Source organism: Diabrotica undecimpunctata, chromosome 4, assembly GCF_040954645.1.
Source record: "Diabrotica undecimpunctata isolate CICGRU chromosome 4, icDiaUnde3, whole genome shotgun sequence".
In the NCBI taxonomy this organism is placed as follows: Eukaryota; Metazoa; Arthropoda; class Insecta; order Coleoptera; family Chrysomelidae; genus Diabrotica; species Diabrotica undecimpunctata.
The window spans coordinates 113,905,061-113,926,384 of record NC_092806.1 but is presented as its reverse complement, the minus strand read 5'-3'; the positions used below and the strand labels follow the sequence as shown (position 1 = coordinate 113,926,384).

The 21,324-nt window shown below is 34.3% G+C and overlaps 1 protein-coding gene across 1 annotated transcript in view; it reads right to left on the bottom strand.

Annotated features, from left to right (window-relative positions):
- UBL3 (ubiquitin like 3) overlaps window positions 1-21,324 on the bottom strand; it is a 437,881-nt gene that overhangs the window by 28,248 nt on the left and 388,309 nt on the right. The window contains exons 2-3 of the mRNA XM_072530027.1: window positions 19,119-19,227; window positions 1,674-1,838 (exon numbers count right to left, since the gene is read on the bottom strand). Of these exons, the coding sequence (XP_072386128.1) occupies window positions 1,674-1,838; window positions 19,119-19,227 (274 nt within the window). The remainder of the gene's footprint in view (window positions 1-1,673; window positions 1,839-19,118; window positions 19,228-21,324) is intronic.

Here is a 21,324-nt window from a genome sequence, read left to right as displayed (position 1 = left end):
ACAATAAATCTAAAAGAGAGTTTATTGAAATGTCTTATATTTTCCTTAACGATTTCTCCATCAATGTTAGTGACATTAAGAGTGACATTAAGAATCTAAGCGATATATACCACTTCTTACTTAAATCAGATACCAAGAACAATACATCACAGATAACTAACTTGACTGATATATTCATTAACAACTAACCTATTTTAATAATAATTTTCATTAACTAAAAAAAGATAACATTCCCTTGCTTTTCTTAGATACATCTCAATAAGATATTATTATAATAATACATGAACAATATACTTAATATAATTATAAAAAAAAAATTCAATTAAGAAAATCTAAAATAATATTTCCCTATACTGGGATTTAACTTCATTCGGTTTTACAAATGAACCTTAACGACATAAAGATTCAAAAGAACTACTTGAATTGTCAGCACATGCGTTCTGGTAAAACAGAACCTCACATTTAAACTTTCTAACAATCAAAAATTTAGTGCTTCTTGTCCTCCACTAGACAATACGTTTTATATACCGGTTATCTGATAATCTGGCGACGTGTCCCGCTCGTTTTTTTAGCGACACGATTTTTTCTATGACGTCTGTTGGTTTTTTCCATGACGTATCACGCGAGTCACGCGAATCTTATTCACCACCTTTTTTGTGAGTGTTAATGTTTCCGATTTAATTTAGACTTAATTTAATATATTTACTTAAATAATCGGTGGCGCCCTTTCGGCAATAAGATTCTCATTTGTTTCTGTGTTCTGTTCATTTAATATTTTTGGTTTAGCTTTATAAGCTATTATTTTTTATTCTTTTCTTTGCTTTCTCCCCAATTCTACTTTAGTTTGTGTAACAAAGGAAATATCCAAAGAACCACGCCCACATCTCCTCCGATTCTGAGCAACGCGACCTAGGTCATTTTGTGTGCCTCAAACATCCATGTGGATGTCCCTTTGCAGCGTTTGTTGTGTTACACTTATTTGTCGCCCGACGTGTTGGCATGATCTTTGCGTGCTACAGTGTATAGCGTATTCTATATAGTTTATAGTCTATTCTATATACTTTGAGTGAGTGTTCTACATTTAAGAAGTCTGCACATTTTCATAGTCTGTGGTGTGTTATGATTTATCACATACAGCATTTCATCCTTCGATAAGCAATATTCTTGCACAATTATATGCTTTGGTATTTCTTTTATTCTTATAATCTTGGCTATTTAATTTAGTAGTTACTGTAACTAGCTTCACCCGATTGTATTTTTGTTATTGAAATTAAAGTTTACTGTTTTTTGTTCAAATAACGTAAGGGTGTTTGAGCACTTTCTGTATTGATAAGCAGTTTTGACTCACTCGTCTCCTCTGCTTGTTCATCAGACAAACCTAATAATAACACGTAGCTTTTAGGTCCACATTCATATAGGAATTTTCTGTATTATTTTGTTTTCCTTCTTCTTTTTATACGTTACAAATTGGCAGTATTTTTATACGTTAAAACATATGAAAAATATTTCTTGGTGCCCTCATTAATGTCTGATATTGTTTGATACACTTTCCGTATACTAGATGCACGACATCGTCTATTTTTTCGCGGCCGAATTAAAATAATTGCTAAAAACAAATAATAATTATATATAAGAAAAGAATAATTCGAGTTTATTACAGTTCTGACACATACCTTGCGAATTAGGCTCTGGAAGTGTTTCCCTCGGAACCAAATGCATCACTGTAGTCTTTCCAAATGGTAATCCTAGTGCACCTAAAGTTACGTTACTATGAAGAAAGCGACCTTGATAGATAAGTCTGAGTATTTCAGCCTTTGAGACAGCTTCTTGGCACCAATCTGAAATGAAAAACATAGTGTGAGAAACACGCGAGGTGATTCGGTGTAATATTTGGCATCAGCACCTAGGAGGACATAAAGTTTTGATTAATGTTAATATTAAATGTAGAGAAAACTTATATAATGTATTGTAATCGATAAATATACGATATTTAACATGATAGGGTAGAATAATTTTGTTGCAAGTAATTTCTGAGACTGACTGATACATTTAAGCATGTAGATTTCCTCTCCACGGTAGTGTCGAACAAATTTTAATACCATTTGAAAACTTCCCGCAAAATTGTCGACGTCGACGTACTATGAGCTTCACTGAATTTAATAAATTATACAGATCTGCAACCAAAAAATTGTTTAAAATTTAATAAGTGATTTTCATACCATTTTCAACGCTGATTTCAAGAAAAGTAGCGAAAAAATTCCATCACTTACAGATATTTCACAAAATGATATAATAAAGAGTAATTATAAGAAACCAGCAGTTTTTTCATGCCAGCACTTGTTCCTGCTATACCCTCTCTCCATCCACTTGCTGACTCACTGCGCCTTCTTTTATGTCAGTGCCTATCTGCGCGCTGTCACTCACTTTCCCCGCCATTAACAAGCAATGAGCCTCTGATACCATGGTACAATGAATACACAAGGTATGATACATAATGTTCCAAAATCGGTTCGCTTTCGCGCATGACGTAGTCAAGATCGCTTATTCCCGCAACATTTGAATGTAGTTGTATAGGAAAGACTTTTAATTTTAAGTTTTTTTATATAATTTGGCTAATTTAATTATAGTAATTATAAAGAGATGATAAAATTATGTTATTATAATATTTATCCTTTATAAAACATAGATATCCTTTATAAGACAAGTTTTAATTATCTTTTATTACACGTAGGTACAGGTTAATTAACTTATACTCCAGAGTTCGATATTTCAGATGTTTAAAAAGATACAGAAAAGTGGTAATGGAGGTACACAAAATTTGTACGTATATATACCTACTGAACTAAACACAAAATCAAAATAAATAATGACAAAGTCAACTTTATTTATATCGAATGAGCTAGCTGGCCATCGAATATGAGTGTAGTCAGGGCACACAATATTGCACAACATTTAAAATGACATTTTTGTAATATTCACACATAAAATTATCTTGGTATTGTTTATAATAATGATAACATTGTATATTTTAATAATGATAACATGATTTAACAAAGAAAAATATGTTATTTTGGAAGATGCTAAATTGATTTCCTCCGAAACAGTTCTTATTGCATAGCAGGCTGAGGCCAATTTCTTACTTAACAAATCGATATGAAAAAAACATTAAGGTTTCATGACTAATAAATAATAAAAATAAAGATTTAGACTTACGTCGTTGACCTAGAAGTAGTAAGAAGCTGCTCAACATACTTTTTGGACTCTCTGTTTTCGCCTCCTTGTACGCGTTTCTTTTGGTTGGTTAAAAGGGTAGCCGATGTTGATTTAGGTAAATAAAGACTAGGTACTGCCTCAGGTTTGAGTTTTAGACCCTTTTTAGAAACGCAATTTAAAAGTTCCTGTTGTAGATTTCTTTGGTAATCTTCAGTTTTAAAATGTGTATAACAAATTCTTGCAGTACTACAATTAAAATTATCCTATCTACAACAAGATATAATCCACAGTTTTCTGGTCACGCTATCTTTAGGAAATGTATGAAACCTAAAGATTTTATCTTCATTGTCACTATTGCAACAAGCAATTGCACAGCGTATTTTGAAAAAGGTACAAAACCAGATATACAATGGCAAATAAAAACTTTCAGTTTTACAAAAAAATACTATACAGTATAAATAAATAGTAACTAAACACCATTTGTATAAAGACATATATAAGCATATATCTAAATTATTTTTCTATTATAAAATAGATGACTCAGTCAGTATTGAGATACTTTAAAATATATTTATTATCTCATAACTTGCAATTTGCAATAGTCACCATTGATAACCGATATTATTGTTGAACTTTTGTTTTTATACAAGCTTTCTGTCTTGCCGGTGTAAAGTCGTCTGAAGTCGATATTTATTGTGTTTTGCGTTTGAACTAATTTGTGTCTTATTTTCATATTATTATATTGTTTGATAAGTAAATTTTGCATATAATAATCGGTAGGTTATAGTAATGTGTATATTTTTTATTTTACTAAATTTCATTAAAACTCATCTAAAATACCATATTGAATTGTAAAGCAGATTTTTCTCTATTGTACTCTATTTTGTTTTTATTTCAGTAAAACTGCTTGGAAGTGAGTAACAGTGAATCAGAATAAGCAAATCTACTACTATTTACCTATTCACAGTATTTCCTCTGCAGAAAATTTTTAAATTTCAAGGGATTTGCATACAAAAAGAGTACTTATATTATTAGTATATGTATGAAAACAAAAATAAATAGTTTGCCTGAATCTCTAGGAGAAGTAAAGGTTTTACGCTACTGAAAATATATTTTTTATTCAATTATAACCAAAACAAAACATTTAAAAAAAATTAGATCACTTTTTAACCATAATTTCAAAATTAATGTGTACGTTAAGATGTAATAATGGGTTCGAGGTGGTTCAGGCGATCTTAACTACGTCACACTCCTGGGCCAGCTGTCAAATGTCATGCGCAATATCATACCTTGTGTATTCATTGTACCATGCTCTGATACTGTCCTACAGTTCACAGGAACTTTTCACTCGGTGCAGTTCACGTGTTGTTGTTACTAGTGCCTTAAAGTAGTGACTGTTTTCTTGTGTTGTAAAGACATTGGACAATGGCTACCAGAGGATGTATAAACTCGCCAGATTGCTTTTGTTATATTTGCGGTAACTATACCGTTAAATAACGAGGAGTACGTCAAGGGTGCATTTTATCCCCCCTATTATTTAATGTATATGCCGAACATTTAATTAGAGCTTCTCTTGAATATCGCCCTGAAGGTGCCAGAGCCAATGGAATCATCATTAACAATATAAGATATGTCGATGACACCGTAGTATTAGCACAAACAGAAGACCTAACTAAAAATATTGAACATATTATCAGAAGAAAGTCACAGGCTAGGCTTGGACATTAACTTTTCCAAAACCAAAATTCTGGTATTCCACAAAAACCCCCATGAACAAGTTACACCTAACATACAAATAAATGGTATCACCCTTCAGAGTTCCCAAAGCTTCATATACCTGGGCAGAGGACTAAATAGTCAACTAGGCCACTCAAAAGAAATTAGAAGACGCATTGAAATAGCAAGATCTGGTCTCATGAATATGCGCAAAATGCTCTGTAACCCCAAGCTATCAGTCTTAATAAGATTGAGAATACTAAAGTGTTGTGTGTGGTCTCTATGTGGCTGTGAGACCTGGACATTAAAACAGTATGACGTCAACAAATTAAATTTATTTGAAATGTGGATGTACCGCCGAATGCTAAGAATATTTTCTGGAGCAGCAGAACTACGAATGAAGAAGTACTGAGAGCAATGAACACACTCCCTCATCTGGTCCATACTATCAAATTTAGAAAGACGTCATATCTAGGACACATAATGCGCCATAGGGAATTTGAGCAGTTCCAGGTAATATTAGAAGGCAAGATTGAAGGTAAAAGGGGCATAGGACGAAAGAAAAAATCTTGGCTATGAAACATCAGAGGTTGGACCCACACAAGAGGAAATGAATTAATTCATCAAGCCCAGAACAGAGAGAAATTTGCCATATTGATCGCCAACCTCAACAGAGAAGGCACTTAGGAGGAGGAGGATACCGTTAAAAAGCAAGAAAGAAACGTTTCCGATTTCGTTGAAAAAGTATATTTAGCTTATTTTGGTATAGAATTAAGCGATCAAGATAAGCCTTGGGTCCCACACAAAGTTTGTTCAGTGTGTGTTGAAGAACTGCGGTAATGATTTTAAGTTAAAAGCAGTCCTTACGTTTTGGAATACCAATGGTTTGAAGGGAGCCCAAAAATCATAGTTTTTCTTTCTTCAGCCTGTCTTCGTCCACTGCTGGACATAGGCCTCTTCCATTTGCTTCCATTGATCTCTACTCTTGGCAATTCTCATCCACTGCTTCCTTGCGAGTTGTTCGATATCATCTGCCCACCTCTTCTGTCTGCCTACTCCCCGCCTGTTCTCTCTTGGTCTCCAGTTTGTTAATCAATGTGTCCATTTTTCGGGATTATCTAGGGCAACATGTCCAACCCCTTGCCACTTGAGCCTTGCTATACGTTCTGCGACATCAGTAATCTTTCACGAATGTCGATATTGCGAATCCTGTCTCTCAAATTAATTCCTAGCATGGCCCTCTCCATCGCTCTTTGGGCTGTACTGAGCTGCTCTTAGATTTTTTCCTTTTTTCTAAATCCCGGCTGTTCAACCGGTTGATATAAATCAAGTTTTTGTGTTATGCGGTTGGTTATTATTCGTGTTAGCAATTTGTATAAGTGTAAAAACAAACTATATGTTGCCGCCCATTTTTAACATTTCAGACGTTATACGATCCTCACCAGGAGCTTTTTTATTTTTCATTTGCTGTAAGGCATGTCTAATTTCCGAAGAAGTTATTTTAGGGAGAGTTTCCGAGCCGACGTTTAGAATTGTTCTATGGTCTGTTCCGGGGTTCTGTATAGTAGATGTATACAGATTCTCATAGAACGTTTCCTACCCTAACATTCAATCAGCTATTCGCCCTGTCCCTCATGGACCTGAAGTGCCAATACCCTCTCCTCCAGATTCTTTGGATGATATACATGATGATCACGAGCCAAGAAGATGCCCTGGTGTTTTGCAGTCATGTTCCTGGACTTTATTGATTCTTCAAAAAGAAGCCTTAAAGCAGTACTTCTACACAATAGCAAAACGTATGCTTCTATACCGAGTTCTATACCGAGTTGAACACTCGGTTCACTTGAAAGAATGTTACGAAAACTTTGAACTGTTTTTAAGCAAACTCTGCTATTCAGACCAGAAATAGACACTATGTCGTAATCTAAAAGTAATTTCAATGCTGCTTGGTCAACAAAGTGTCTATATAAAGTTTCCTTGCTTTCTCTGTGAATGGAACAGTAGAGACAGAAAGCAATAGTACATAAAAAAGCTTGGCCCTTGAGAGAAAGCTTACAAATAGGTGTCAAAAATGTCGAGAGGAAAAGCCTTGTGGATCCCAAAAAGTGTTACTTCCACCACTTCACATTAAGTTGGGGCTAATGAAACAATTTGTCAAGGCATTGGCTAAAGAAGGGGAGTGTTTCAGCTATATTTGTTGACAGTTTCCTGGTTTATCTACGGCAAAGTAAAAGGAAGCTAAAAGGAAACTAGTGAGAGATCCCAACTTTGTGGACAAAATGGAAATAAATGAAAAGAACATATTTTAAATTAGTTGTTATTGGTTTCCTGGTAACAAAAGAGATCAAACTAAAAGACAATCTTCGCAGACATGATCAACAACTTTAAAAAGCTGGGCTGTAACATGAGCATTAAAGTTCACTTTCTCCGCACACATCTTGACTAGTTCCCGGCAAACCTTGGTGATGCCAGTGAAGAGCAGAGCAAAAAATTGCACCAAGGCATCAAAGAAATGGAAAGAAGATTTCAAGGAAAATGGAACGTGAGCATGATAGCAGACTACTGCTGGATGATCAACAAGTCCACAGCCGGAAAAGCAGTACAAGAAGCTTCCACAGAAAGTGAAAGCGTTATTATAAGGACTTATGAGCATAAAGAGAAATGTAAGTGAACTGGAAATGTAGTTTAGAACATGATTAATATATAAACTAAATTTTATAACGTTATAAAAAGGTGAAAAATTGCTTACATTTTGTTATTATACCTAAACATACTCCCAACTTTGTGAGAAAACCTGAAGTGATAGACAAAAATGGTTTGCATTTTTAAAATCAGTGCTGAAAAGTTCATAAAAGTCAGTTATCAAATTTCAAACAACTTTCAAAAAATATTTTTTTGTAAGCCTGTGTATCAACTGACGTACGAATTACTACAAATAATCCTGAATTAAAGAAAAGTAATTTATTAATTTAGTAAGAGACCAAGAAAACAAGAATAAATATAATATTGAAGTATCAGCTGTTAAAAATGTTGTTAAGCAAGAATGTTAAGGACGCGACACCTACCGCCTTCATCTGACAGTTTTGGACCTATCAATTTTCAGGTTAAACATATGACATATGTTTGACATTGTTAAATACATGCGAAATTGACAATTGTTAATAATTAACTTTTTAATTATATTTTTTCAGTTTATGTACAACATAAATGTAGTATTAAAAACTGGGTTTCTCAAAATTCATCATAATATATCTTTTTAACCACAAACGGAAAAGAAAGGAAAAAATCTAGTACTGGCAAATTAAGATTTTCACGTGAAAGAGCATATATTTAAAAACAGTAATAGTAAAAGTTATGATATAAAAACTAAAGTCATCAGGCACTATGCAGTTAGCTTGAAGCCTTATAAAATATCATTTAAGGTAAATTATTTAAATTTTTTATATTTCAATTGCATAAAAATGAAGTTATGTGATATTAACTTTTTCATATTAATAGCACGGATCCATCTTTTTCTTTTCTCTAATTTATATGTAATCTTTGGGAACCTATAAAAACTACACTTACTATTTTTGCTATTATTAGCACAATTAAATACGCAATATGTATTTGCACACATTTTTGATAAAATTTATGCGTAAAAAGGTAGGTCCAATTGTGTCATATTTCGCCGCTACGCACGCTGGCATCGTTTCAAAGTACCCCTACTATGGTCACGCACGGAGCGAATACCATATTTAAAAAAATTGGAATATCCAACAGCAGTTAGTTGATAATCAAATATATGATAAACTAATGTACTATGCTTGACAAAACACCAATGTTAAAACCAAATGTCCCTTACCTCCTGATTCCTTGAATTAAGTGAGGATTTCAGTCATTCCAATTAATATAGTTGTGTCAGTTAAATATAACTGCACCGGATATGCAAACTTCATCGCCATTACCTTTACTATCACCTATTACCTTTTAGTATAACCTACTCTACGAAATAAACATTTTACAAGATGTAACAATATGTTATTTTAGATAAAAAAAAATAATGTAATTTACGGAAATGCCTAAATGAAACAATATGGAGAAATAAAAATATCGGGAAAGAAATGAAAGGTAACATACGCGGCAGAAACACGACCTGACCATACTTGACACAGAGAGGACAAAAAGAATGTTAGAAACAGCAGGGATGAAAACCCTTAGAAAAATTGATGGTAAGACACTATGGGACAGAGCAGGAAGTAAAGATATACGACGTAGATGCAAGGTGGAGAACATCAGAGACTGGGTAAGAAATAAAATAGTAGAATAAAACGATCATATAAGTCGAATGACAGCAAATAGAGTAGTGAACAAACAATGCGAGAGACGGTCAATAGGGAAGACGATCAGTAGGAAGACCAAAATACATTTGAATTACTTTGCAAATAATACGTATATTTTCAAAATACCACGGCGTGATATACTGCGATGTGAAGTGGTCGACAGACTAATTCGCTCCCAGGAACAAATTAAATATTTTAACTTATATCTTAAAGGTAGACTAATGTAATTCCAACTAGATTTGATTGTTAAAAGAACATACATAATCATTCCTCTTCTGCCGTTAGGTGTCGAGAGAGGTGCGTCTAGTTTTTGATGACTTTTCTTCATTATTTTCTGTTCTTCACCATTTGTGTTGCTTCTTGCCAAGTTTTACCCTTATTTTGTAATATCTCTGCTGTGTCAAAAGAAAAATTCAGTAAAAGACTTCTTTGTCAGGAATTCTATTATATTACCCTGTATTTAACAAATTCGTTTCACGCAAGCAATAATGCTTACTAATTCGAATGTAGGTAGCGGATATTCAGGTGTAACATTTACATGCAGGTAGGTAGAAACGAGGTATCGTGGCAATGCTGAATAGCTCATATCGAGTGAATCATCTCCGACATGGCGGAAAACATTTATTTATACCTTGTCGGGTGTAAAATTTAATGCAATTTTCTTTTAGATATTATTAAAAATAAGATACAAATAATTTATGAACCTTAAAAATGAAAATGTGTAGAAAGTTGACGAGATTTGAATAGGAAGTTTGTGAAAGGCTACAAAATCGTGTATTATCCCCAAAAGAGATTTAAGTGAATACATTGATATCGAAAATAAATACCTAATATCCACAAGTTTCACTGGTCAATTTACTTTGCGAAACTTGAGCAATAGAACAAAAACCGAGGAAGCAAAACAGGACAGTCAATCTGTATATGAAAAAACTCTTAAACGTACAAATCACAACTCAAATTACGGCTCAAAATTAATGCAAAAAATACTACAGATAAAGTATCTGAAAATACCAAAATGTTAAAAGTATTCTTCTTCTTTTGGTGCAATTCGTTTCGAATATTAGCGATCATTCTGGCTATAATTATTTTATTAACTGATGTTTTAAATAGATTAGTTGTTGTTGTGGAGAACCATTTCCTCAGGTTTTTTAACCATGATATTTTTCTTCTCCCAATTCTTCGCTTTCCGAATACTTTGCCTTGAAGGATTATTTTCAGTAATCTGTATTTAGTGTCGTTTCTCATTATGTGTCCGAGATATTCTAACTTTCTCCTTTTAATCATATACATCACTTCTGTTTCTTTCCCCATTCTTCGTAGTACAGTCTCGTTGGTTATCTTGTCCGTCCATGATATCCTTAGGATTCTTCTGTATAGCCACATTTCGAAAGCTTTAAATTTTTTATCCATCGCTTCAGTGAGTGTCCAGGAGTCAACTCCGTAGTATAATATCGAGAAGATATAACATCGTAGGAGCCTTATTTTTACCTCCAGATTAAGGTTGTGGCTTTTAAAGAGTTCGGCCATGTTGTTGAATGCACTCCTAGCCTTCTCTATTCTACATTTTACTTCTAGTAACTCTAACAGTGATCCCATTGTTCGTTTATTATTGTTCCAAGATAGGTAAACTGTTTTACTCGGTCCACTGGTTTCTTGATAAGCAGTTGGACGTCTCAATTTTATTTTTGCTGATGACCATAAATTTAGTTTTTGATATGTTTACTTGTAGTCCACATCTTTCACTTACTTCATTTACTTTGTTTATTAGTTGTTGTAAACTGTTAAAACTGTCTGCAAAAATAACGGTGTCCTCTGCATAGCGGATGTTGTTTAGGTGTTCTTCATTTAAAAGGATTCCATGTTCGCAATTTTTCATTGCTTCAATAAATATTTCCTCTGAATATAGCTTGAATAATATAGGTGAAAGTATACATCCTTGTCTAACGCCTCGCAGAATCTGGATCGCTTCAGTCGGTTCATCTCCAAGATGTGTTCTTATTATGGCTGATTGGTTCGAGTATAAATTTGGTATTATACGCCAGTCTTTTTTGGTCAACATCATTTTTCGGTGTTGAACTGTGTCAATTGCTTTTTGGTAGTCCACAAAGCAGGTGTAGATATCGCAAGTCATATCTCTGCATCTTTGGAATAATAAGGGTAGACTAAACAGTGCATTTCTCGTACCTACGCCTTTCATGAATCCAAACTGTGTGTCTTGTATTCTTTTTTCGCATAGCTTGTATATTCTGCGATGTATAATTTTAAGAAAAAGTTTTAGTGTATGGCTCATTAGACTTATTAGCCTATATTCTCCGCACTTTTTCGCTCCATGTTTCTTTGGTAACGTTAAACTCTGAAATTAGCCAATCTTTTGGAATATTGCCTGTAGGGGAAAGGATGAGGTAGCTGATCCGATGATTCAAAAGTAAATAATTGAAAAATTATAGTCCCACCTTCCTACATCTGGTAAATAAAAAATAAATAAAACCTCGAAGGACCAGCGACCAATAGGTAGCAAAATTGCGGATTAGTAATAATGTAGTGAGTAGTAAAATTAAAAAGAGAATAATTAAAATAAGAATTAAGCTAGAACTATTTTTATTAAGTATATTATTTACAGAAATAAATAAAAGTAGCGGAATCGCCAACAAATCACCCCTTTATAATAATAAAACATGTTCATATAAAATGTTCTTAAAACGTACAATTGTTTATATTAATTGTTCTTAAAGCTAAATATATGCGATTTATAGAACAAGAAAGTTTATTGTTTGTTGTATATCCGGTAACCCTGTAATTTGTCGGACCGGCATTTATGAAATGTTGGCACAAAACTGTAGATTCTCTTCTGTATAAAAGAATAATTTCAGGTCCTTACATATTCGATGCACATACACTGAATTTAATATAGTTAATTAACTATTTAATAAAATAAGTTATTTGAAAACTGCTTCTATTTGAGAAGCTGAAAAATAAGGTTTGACTTACGTGCTTCTATTTGAGAAGGCAAAAATGAAGTGGCGTTAAGGGTAGTTGGGTTTGAATATTTTGAATCTGAAATACTACAGGAGCAGCTGATACTAAACAGCACGAAGAAGGAATGTCGTGCTGATCGCATAGTCTCTAATTTAATAAGATATATTATTGAGAATAATTATAATTATTAGAATAACGAACAAACTATTGTAGAAAATATAATTAATTTTTTACATTGCCAATGCCATAGATATTATTGAAGATTTTACGTAGTATTCTTAAAGATTCATCACCAAGAAGTTTTAAAAGTATTAGAAAGATTCAAAATAAATGGAAATTCAAGCTTTTTATTTATTTATTTATTAGCAATTAGATTACAAATCCTAGGAGCGCTAATGTAGCTAATAAACACCGTTAAATTGCGCTTTCCAACAGTTGATGCGGTCCTCTCCAGTTCTTTCATAAAAGTCATTTGGCTGTAATTTTTTTAACAGTCTTCTCTAAGGTTGTTTGAGAACTTGCAGCAGTATGGTATTGTATGATTTAGACAATTTTCAGTTCTCTTCTATGATAGATATAGGATATAGATGACCTCTGTAACGAGTCGTACTTTTAGGTCATCGTGTAGGATTTGGTTTGGTGTTTATAGCATAGCATGACGTTTTAGTTATTATTCCAGTATTTTATACTGAAATCGTCGTATTACAGCGAAATATATATTCTAGCGAAAGCAATCCAATTATTCATGTATTTTACTTTTAGATCTATTTGACTTCTTTCTTTCCTGATTCTTTCTGTCTGGGCGCAGTTATATTTCTAACATCAAAGTAACAAGAAGATCTAGTCTAGTCTACTAGTATTGTTCTAAAGCTATTTTCTTGTGGCATTTTAAATTAATTTATATTTAAATGGGAATAAGCCACAATTAAAGGTTAAAATACGTTTATACTTCGGAAATCGTTCTAGTAGCTGCATGTAGACTTATAGCATCTTTATGGCCAGAAAAAGTCCATATTGTTGTATTATACTTCGTTGGCAGATCAGTTATATACAATGTAAAGCAGATATAATTTACTATTTTCGTTGGGAATAAGCCACAATTTAAGTTTAAAATAAGTTTATTTTTGACGATTCGATTTCCACTTCGGAAATCGTTCTCAAAATACAAAACATAAATAAATTAAACAAACTTTGTTTTTTGTTACTTAGTGAAAATTCTTCTATTTCCGAAGTGGAAATCGAAACGTCAAAAATAAACTTATTTTGAACTTAAATTGTGGCTTATTCCCAACAAAAATAGTAAGTTGCATTAAGATGCCACAATAAAATAACTTCAGAACAGCAGATATAATATAGATCCTATAGACTATAAACTCAATATAGAATCATTTTAAAACAATTTATAAAATGGTAAAGATATTCGCTTTTTCAAATACCATTAGAGCCGTTATAAGCAATCCCACGCTTATTGACTAATAGCTTTGGGTAGACGAGCTGGTAAGTATAAGAGCACTTTGTTATCCTGAGACGGATAAATCTCTCTCGAAGACAAATGAACAAATGACGGAAATCACTGTATTAAGGTACCCTAAATTCCTTGCTATATCCACATGGTAATGGTATTATAATCGAATAACCTTACTAGTCATAGAACGCGAAAAGCAAGATTCGGCAGAGGCGAAACTTACAGATAGACCACGGGGCCATCGGAGATCGTCAATATGCGAAATCCTCGTGACTTCCTCAAAATCGAAAAATAAAAATGCCCTTTAACTGGAGTTAAAAAACGTGAGGACAGTGCACAAATTAGAACGGTGCCGGCAGTAAGCTCTGTCAGAATTTATGCATAGCCTGTTGTGATTAGAGTGATTTATTTTATATGCAGGGATTCTACGAATCAGTGCGAATTGTTTTCTAAGCGACAATTATTAATGTAATTAGTAATTGTGATATTTGTAATTAAGTGAGTTTTTGAGTTAAATAAGTTAGTTAAACTAATGCGTTGACATCGATCGTTGACATCGAAATATATATTATCCTTCAATATCCGTCACTACCTATTCAATTAAATGTTATGTAAGAAGTCCTACAATCACTGGCAATCATTTCCCCCCAAAGACATTTGTTAAAAATTTGACAAAGCAGTTTGTATGTTTTTGTGGTAGCATGTTGAATTAATTCGATAAGGAAATCATCTGAACCTGGAACTGTATTCTTATTATTTATACTGCTATTTGAACTTTTCATCCATTCCAATTCTTCTTTTCCTCAATTTACATATATCTTATTACCTACATCTTGTCCTCTTATATTTTTAATTATTTTTGTGTTAATAATACTCAGTATAAGGTTCAAGGGGTGTAGGGTTGTGTTATAGAGGTAGTACCTTTTATCGGAACGACCACATCGAGCGTCATAGACGGGAGATGGTTCTAGATAACTGGTCCTCATAAGACACCTAACTCTCACTTATGGCTCCATGTGCCACACCCCGGGCAACTGCATTGGTCTGCAGGCTAAACTAAGTGAGGGTAGCCAGATATGGCGAAAATTTCACCGAGTGATTACCGAGTGATACCCTGATGAAGGGCAGCAGCGATCATCAGTACCAGCTCAAGGCGCAATGGAAATGATCCTGGATCGGCTTAAAACTGGACTACCACAAGCATGACTGGAGCAGTTTGAATGGTTGTGGTACTGCGATGGGGAAGGCAACGGAAAACCACCCCATAAGAATTTCCTAGAATAGTTATCATGGCAATACACTACGATAACAAAAACATTACTGATCATGGTGATCGGATCCCAAGACCCGGCAAGGGAGGATGCACACAAACAAATAGTAGGGCCTCCCTGGTCGTCAGCCAGCGAAATCCCTACGGCCTAAAAAAGGAAGCAAGTCCTCAACACCTAAGGATTGGAACTTGGAATGTACGAAGTATGTACGAGAGCGGCAAAACTCATAACATTGTAAAAGAGATGAAAAGATTAAAAATTGATATATTGGGAATTAGTGAAACACACTGGCAAAACTCTGGACAAAGCGATATACTTGGATATAAAGTTTACTATGCTGGAAACGACACAACACATCACAGAAACGGCACCGCAATAATAGTTGCCCCACGTATTAATTCGGCAGTAAAATCTTTCACTCCCCATTCAGATAGAATAATGCTTTTACAAATTCAAGCAACACCGGTGAATATTAACATATTACAGGTATACGCGCCAACGGCAGATAAAGATGAGGTAACCAGCGAAGAATTCTATGAACAACTGGGAAGCCTGATGAAAATGACAAAAAAACATGAAGTAACAATAGTGATGGGAGATTTTAACGCAAAGGTTGGCAGAGGCAAGGTGAATGAGATCGTGGGTAACTTCGGCCTAGGAGAGAGAAACGATAGAGGTGATAGACTTATATGCTTCTGCCAGGAATATAACCTGCTATTAAGTAATACACTCTTCAAGCTCCCCAAACGTCGACTTTACACATGGAAATCCCCCGCTGACTCACCTGACAAGATCATAAGGAATCAGATAGATTATATAGCAGTACCAACAAGATATAAAAACATGATAAAATCATCAAAAACGTACCCAGGTGCCGATGTTCCTACGGACCACAATCTGTTGGTATGCAGAATGGTCATGAGAGTAAAACGGCTCGAGAAAAGATCTTATTTAAACACAATTGATATTAAGAAACTCACTAACCCAAAAACCGAAATAAAAGTACGAGAACAACTAGGAAAGAAAATAAACGACATTAACGAGAACACGTCGGACATAATAGAGAGATGGGATAAATCGAGGGAAGCAATCCAAACAACAAGCGCGACTCTATTAAAGCGTGACAGACGAAAGAAGAACGAATGGATATCTGATGAGATAATGGATATGATGGATGAAAGACGTAAATTCAAGAATAAAAATGAAGAAAAATACCAGCAGATCCACAAAATCATAAGAACGAAAATTCGAGAAGCCAAAGAAAAATGGTTTTCCAACGAATGCAGGGAAATAGAACGGAAATAGAATCGGAGATAGAAGATGCCATTGCAGCACTAAAAAACAATAAGTCAGCAGGTCCGGACAATGTACCCTGCGAAATATTAAAGATTCTATGTAAATCAGACAAACAGTTCCTTGATAATCTAGTTGAACTTTTTAACAACATATATAATAGCGGTAAAATCCCGGAGAACTGGCTGCAGTCAACATTTATTACAATCCCGAAGAAACCAAAGGCCCAGATCTGTGATGACTACCGGCTTATAAGCTTGATTAATCATGTCACTAAAGCGTTCACTAAGATCATTCATAGAAGAATATATGATAAATGTGAGTCAAATATTGATAGATCGCAGTTTGGCTTTCGGAAAGCACTTGGAACTAGAGAAGCAATTTTCGCTCTCCAGGTGCTCATACAGCGGTGTAGAGACGTTGATAAGGACGTGTATTTGTGCTTTGTGGATTTTAGAAAAGCATTTGACAATGTCAATCATGAACAATTGATAGATATTCTGCGAAAGACAGGTATTGACGACAAGGACGTTCGAATTGTGGCAAACCTATACTGGGGTCAAACAGCAAGAGCAAAAATTGGCAACGAACTCACTAAAAGTGTGCAGATCAAAAGAGGTGTCCGTCAGGGTTGTATATTATCCCCACTCCTATTCAATATTTATTCCGAAGAAATATTTAATAAATGTATGGAAAATGCAAATGAGGGCATAAAAATAAACGGCGAGTTAACAAACAATATAAGATATGCCGACGACACGGTGATCCTTGCCAGTACCATAGACGAATTACAGCAGGTAATGGAAAGAGTTTATTCAGTTAGTGAGGAATACGGCCTGAGCCTCAACTTCAAGAAGACAAAGTGGATGCTGATAAGCAGGAAGCAACAGCCTGCTCGACAGTTACGGATAAGTAACATACTAATTGACCATGTAGAATCTTATGTGTACCTTGGCACCAACGTAAATGCAAAATGAGAACAGGCCACAGAAATTAAGGCGAGAATAGAACGAGCTAGAGCAGCATTTAGCAATATGAAAAAGCTTCTCATAAGCAGGGATTTGTCTCTTCCCCTAAAACTACGTCTAGTTAAATGCTACATTTTTCCGATCTTACTGTATGGTGTGGAGGCCTGGACGCTGACGGAGACGCTCACGAGAAAACTAGAAGCATTCGAAATGTGGGTGTACCGACGCATTCTTCGTATATCCTGGACCGAACATGTCACCAACACAGAGGTAATCCAAAGAATCGGAAAGGAGAAAGAAATCGTGAATACAATTAAACAAAGAAAGCTTGAATATCTAGGCCACATATTGAGACACGATAAGTACCGTCTACTGCAATTGATTGTCCAGGGAAAAATAGACAGTAAGCGAGGGCCAGGCAGGAGAAGACACTCGTGGCTCCAAAATCTGAGGAAGTGGTTCGGGCTCACATCGGTCGAACTATTCAGAAGCGCCGCAAATAAGATCAGAATTGCCATGTTAATAGCCAACGTTCGCAACGGACAGGGCACTTGAAGAAGAAGAATAAGGTTCAAGGCTGCAATTGAGTCTGCTAATTACCAAGAGTAAACTAAGATCGGGGACTAAGATAAGTAATGGTAATAAATCAAGGCTTAGATACTCCTCACATATTTATAGACTGCAAAGCAGAATACGACTCGGTAAATAGAATAGAAATGTTCAAAGCAATGAAAGAGCTAGGAATAACAAATAAGTTGGCAAATTTAACAAAACTATCTCTTGAAAAAGTTGAATCTAGAGTACAAATCCAGGAGGAACTATCTGAACATTTTAAAATAAATATAACATGCTGCTCCAGGGAAATCCTCTCCCCTGTATACTGTTCACTGTTCAATCTGATTCTGGAAAAAGTAATACGTATATAACACAAATCACAAGCACCAGTTGAATATATAATCAATCAGTGCAAATCCTTGATCTTAACATTGAAAATAATACTACCACAGAGATGAGATAAACCGCAGAATTTACACGTCCAACAGATGCTATTTTGGACTCAATCTCCTTTTTAAATCATTAATTATATCAAGAAATACAAAAGTAAAACTCTACAAAACAATAATACATCCAGTCCAAAGACATGGGTCAGAGACCTGGACTCTAACAAAAAGTAATGAAAACATGTTAGAATGTTTCTAAAGAAAAGTACTAAGGCGAATCTATACTCTGAGATAGCGCGTTGGAGTGTGAAGATGATACAACTTCGAACTTTATAGAATATACCGGGAACCAGATATCGTAAAACATATTAAGATAGGACGTATAAGGTGGACAGAGCATGTAATGCGGATGGAACAAAATAACCGAGCTAGAAAAATTCTCCTTGATAGACCCATAAGAAGGTTCCTTGATAACATTGTTGAAAACATGAGAAATATTTGAATACGTGCTTGGCAGAGGAAGGCGATGGATAGGAACGACTGGAGAGAAATTCTTGAGGAGGATAGGACCCACGCAGGGTTGTAAAGCCAGAACGATAATGAATAAATCAAGGCCGTTAATTCTAATATTCGTAGTTAACAATGGATAAACAGTGGTTTACGTATTAATTTTCAATAAACGTTGTATTTGGACAACCTGTATGTTTCCGTAAATTTGAAAATCACCTTCGCAAATCTAAACTAAAATCCAATATATTAAATTAAAAATTGTTTAATGGGATATTAGCCATTTTCTGATTTTTAAATCAAGGCCATAACGTTTGGCATACATTTTGATTTAATTTGTATGTATAACTTAAATGATGAAGTTTGTGAAAAGGTATAAAATAAAATACTAAAAAAAGGTACAGTAATAACAATTATCAGTTACAATAAATACAATTAAAACTTACCATCCGGCCAATTGTCAAAAACATGTTGTGCAATGTCCCCAGCAGAATCACTCGGGCTAAATAAAAACTCTTTTGTTTTGCCGCTGACGAGAATCAGGCGCAGATTTATCTGAAACAATAGATATTTGTTAAAATATTGTTTTTTAGTGTACCGAATATCAATTCAACATTTGGAAACCCACTCATATACAGAGAGAAAATACACAAAAAGTGTGTATAAAAAGCAGCATAACTGTACGATGAGCTCAGTGAGTCGCAGTAAATCAGCCTTTCCGCTTGTTGTTGCCTTAGTTATCTAGGAAACATATAGTGCAACATGAACTTAACTATTAGATTGCTTTTATAATTTAGATTCACTTCGGGCACATATTCCTAGACGCAATTTTCACTTCAGGCACATATTCTTAGACGCACTTTGTAACATCCCAAAAGATCGGTTTATTGTTTAGATACATTCTATTTTAGGTATAAGTTTGTAACTAAAATCAGCTCAGGTGGGCAAAGAGAAGAAGATGAGGTGGTAATAAGTTAATCGTACACATGAACAAAGGTCACATTGCTCAGAATCGGGAGCGTCATTGGTTAGGATATGACTACTAGATAGATAATGGACTGACCTAAAAAAAAAACAAGAAATTCTGAATTTTAGGAAACTTCAGAAAGGGCTCCAATAAATCTTAACCCGAAATTTATAAAGGACTAAATGCGCCAGGAAACATATCAAGTAATTACATAAGCAAAACTACTAAAATTGACATGTTTGCCTGTGTATATGCAGCAAAAAAAGTTATATCGTCAATAAAATGAAATCATCAAACAAATAGAAATTTCAACAAAAAATTATTTATTCATTGTTAAAAACAAAATAACAAAGACACATACTAACATCAATAAACTTAGTGGTAAATACATTGCAGTCATCGATAAAAAATTATTCAAATAGATAAATCAAATTAATTAGAACTTAAAATTTCACAAAAATTGATAAATAAAGGCCTTCAGACTGCAATCTTACCAAATCCGAAAAAGCTTTTTGGTTTATCTTACAATATATTACAAAAATGAATGACACATTGTTATATTAAAAAACTGCGTAACTCTAGATACGAAACGGTACGAAACAATTTAAGAGGACCAGCTCAGTCATTAGCCGGGGATTAAAACACCCTGGGAATAAAAGAAAAATCTTTCTTTAATTCTTGTGTAAACGAATTGACAAAAAATGAACTGAACTTACCACATAGCTACGTGGTCGTGGGTTTTTCACTACTGAACTGTATTCAAAAACTTGTGAATTTACGTCAGCTTCCATCATGACAGCAAACTAAGGAAATAAGATGAAGTCAGGGGATCGCTTCTTTTTATTACGGATCTTCAGACTAATTAAAACATTTGAGTGGCCATATAGATATTCTTACTTGGGGAAAAAGAGTGCAGCTGCGTTCATAGTACGCAGTTATTTTCATGGGAAATATTACGTTATTTCAACATAATAACACCCAGACAAAATTAATGGCATAGGAACTTAGTACGGCGCACAGTAAGGCGTAAAAACGACGCTTAAAAATAATAAAATCCTGATGAGATTAAAGTATAGCCTGGAAATTTGGAAGATATGTTTGTGTTAGCAAGTAGTTGGTACTGTTGATACTGTAAACCGAATTCAAGGATAATGAAATGTTTAGTATACAAGACAATTGTCAAGAAATAGAAGAAATATTTTTTTAAAAAGTTCAAAAAATGAGCTTTTTAAATTTATTAAAAATTATAGACTATTTGCTTAAAATTTTTTCAAATTCCCGCACTCATGGTTCTTCGCCGTCTAAAGGCTACCGTTAGATTTGTAGTGGACAAAGGGCTCTAAAATTTCAGTTCTGATTGTCCAAAAGGTAGGCCTATAATTTACTAATCATCAAATGATTAAATATAGTCAAAATACATTTTTAAGCGCTTTTTGGCGATTTCGCCTCACTGTGCGGCGTGGCTTGGTACAATACAGTCGAAACTTTTAAACTTTAGAAAAATAGAACGATACAAGTTCTTATAGGAGGTTCTCTACGCACTTTATTGGGTTTACTCTTCGAACAGTTCACGAACAGCTGGCTGGAAGGTATTTATTTGGAAAGATAAAATAATAATCTGACTTGTACATTACTGGTAAAGATACTTGGTTTCGTTCGGTACTGCCGTTCGGATGATTTTGTGA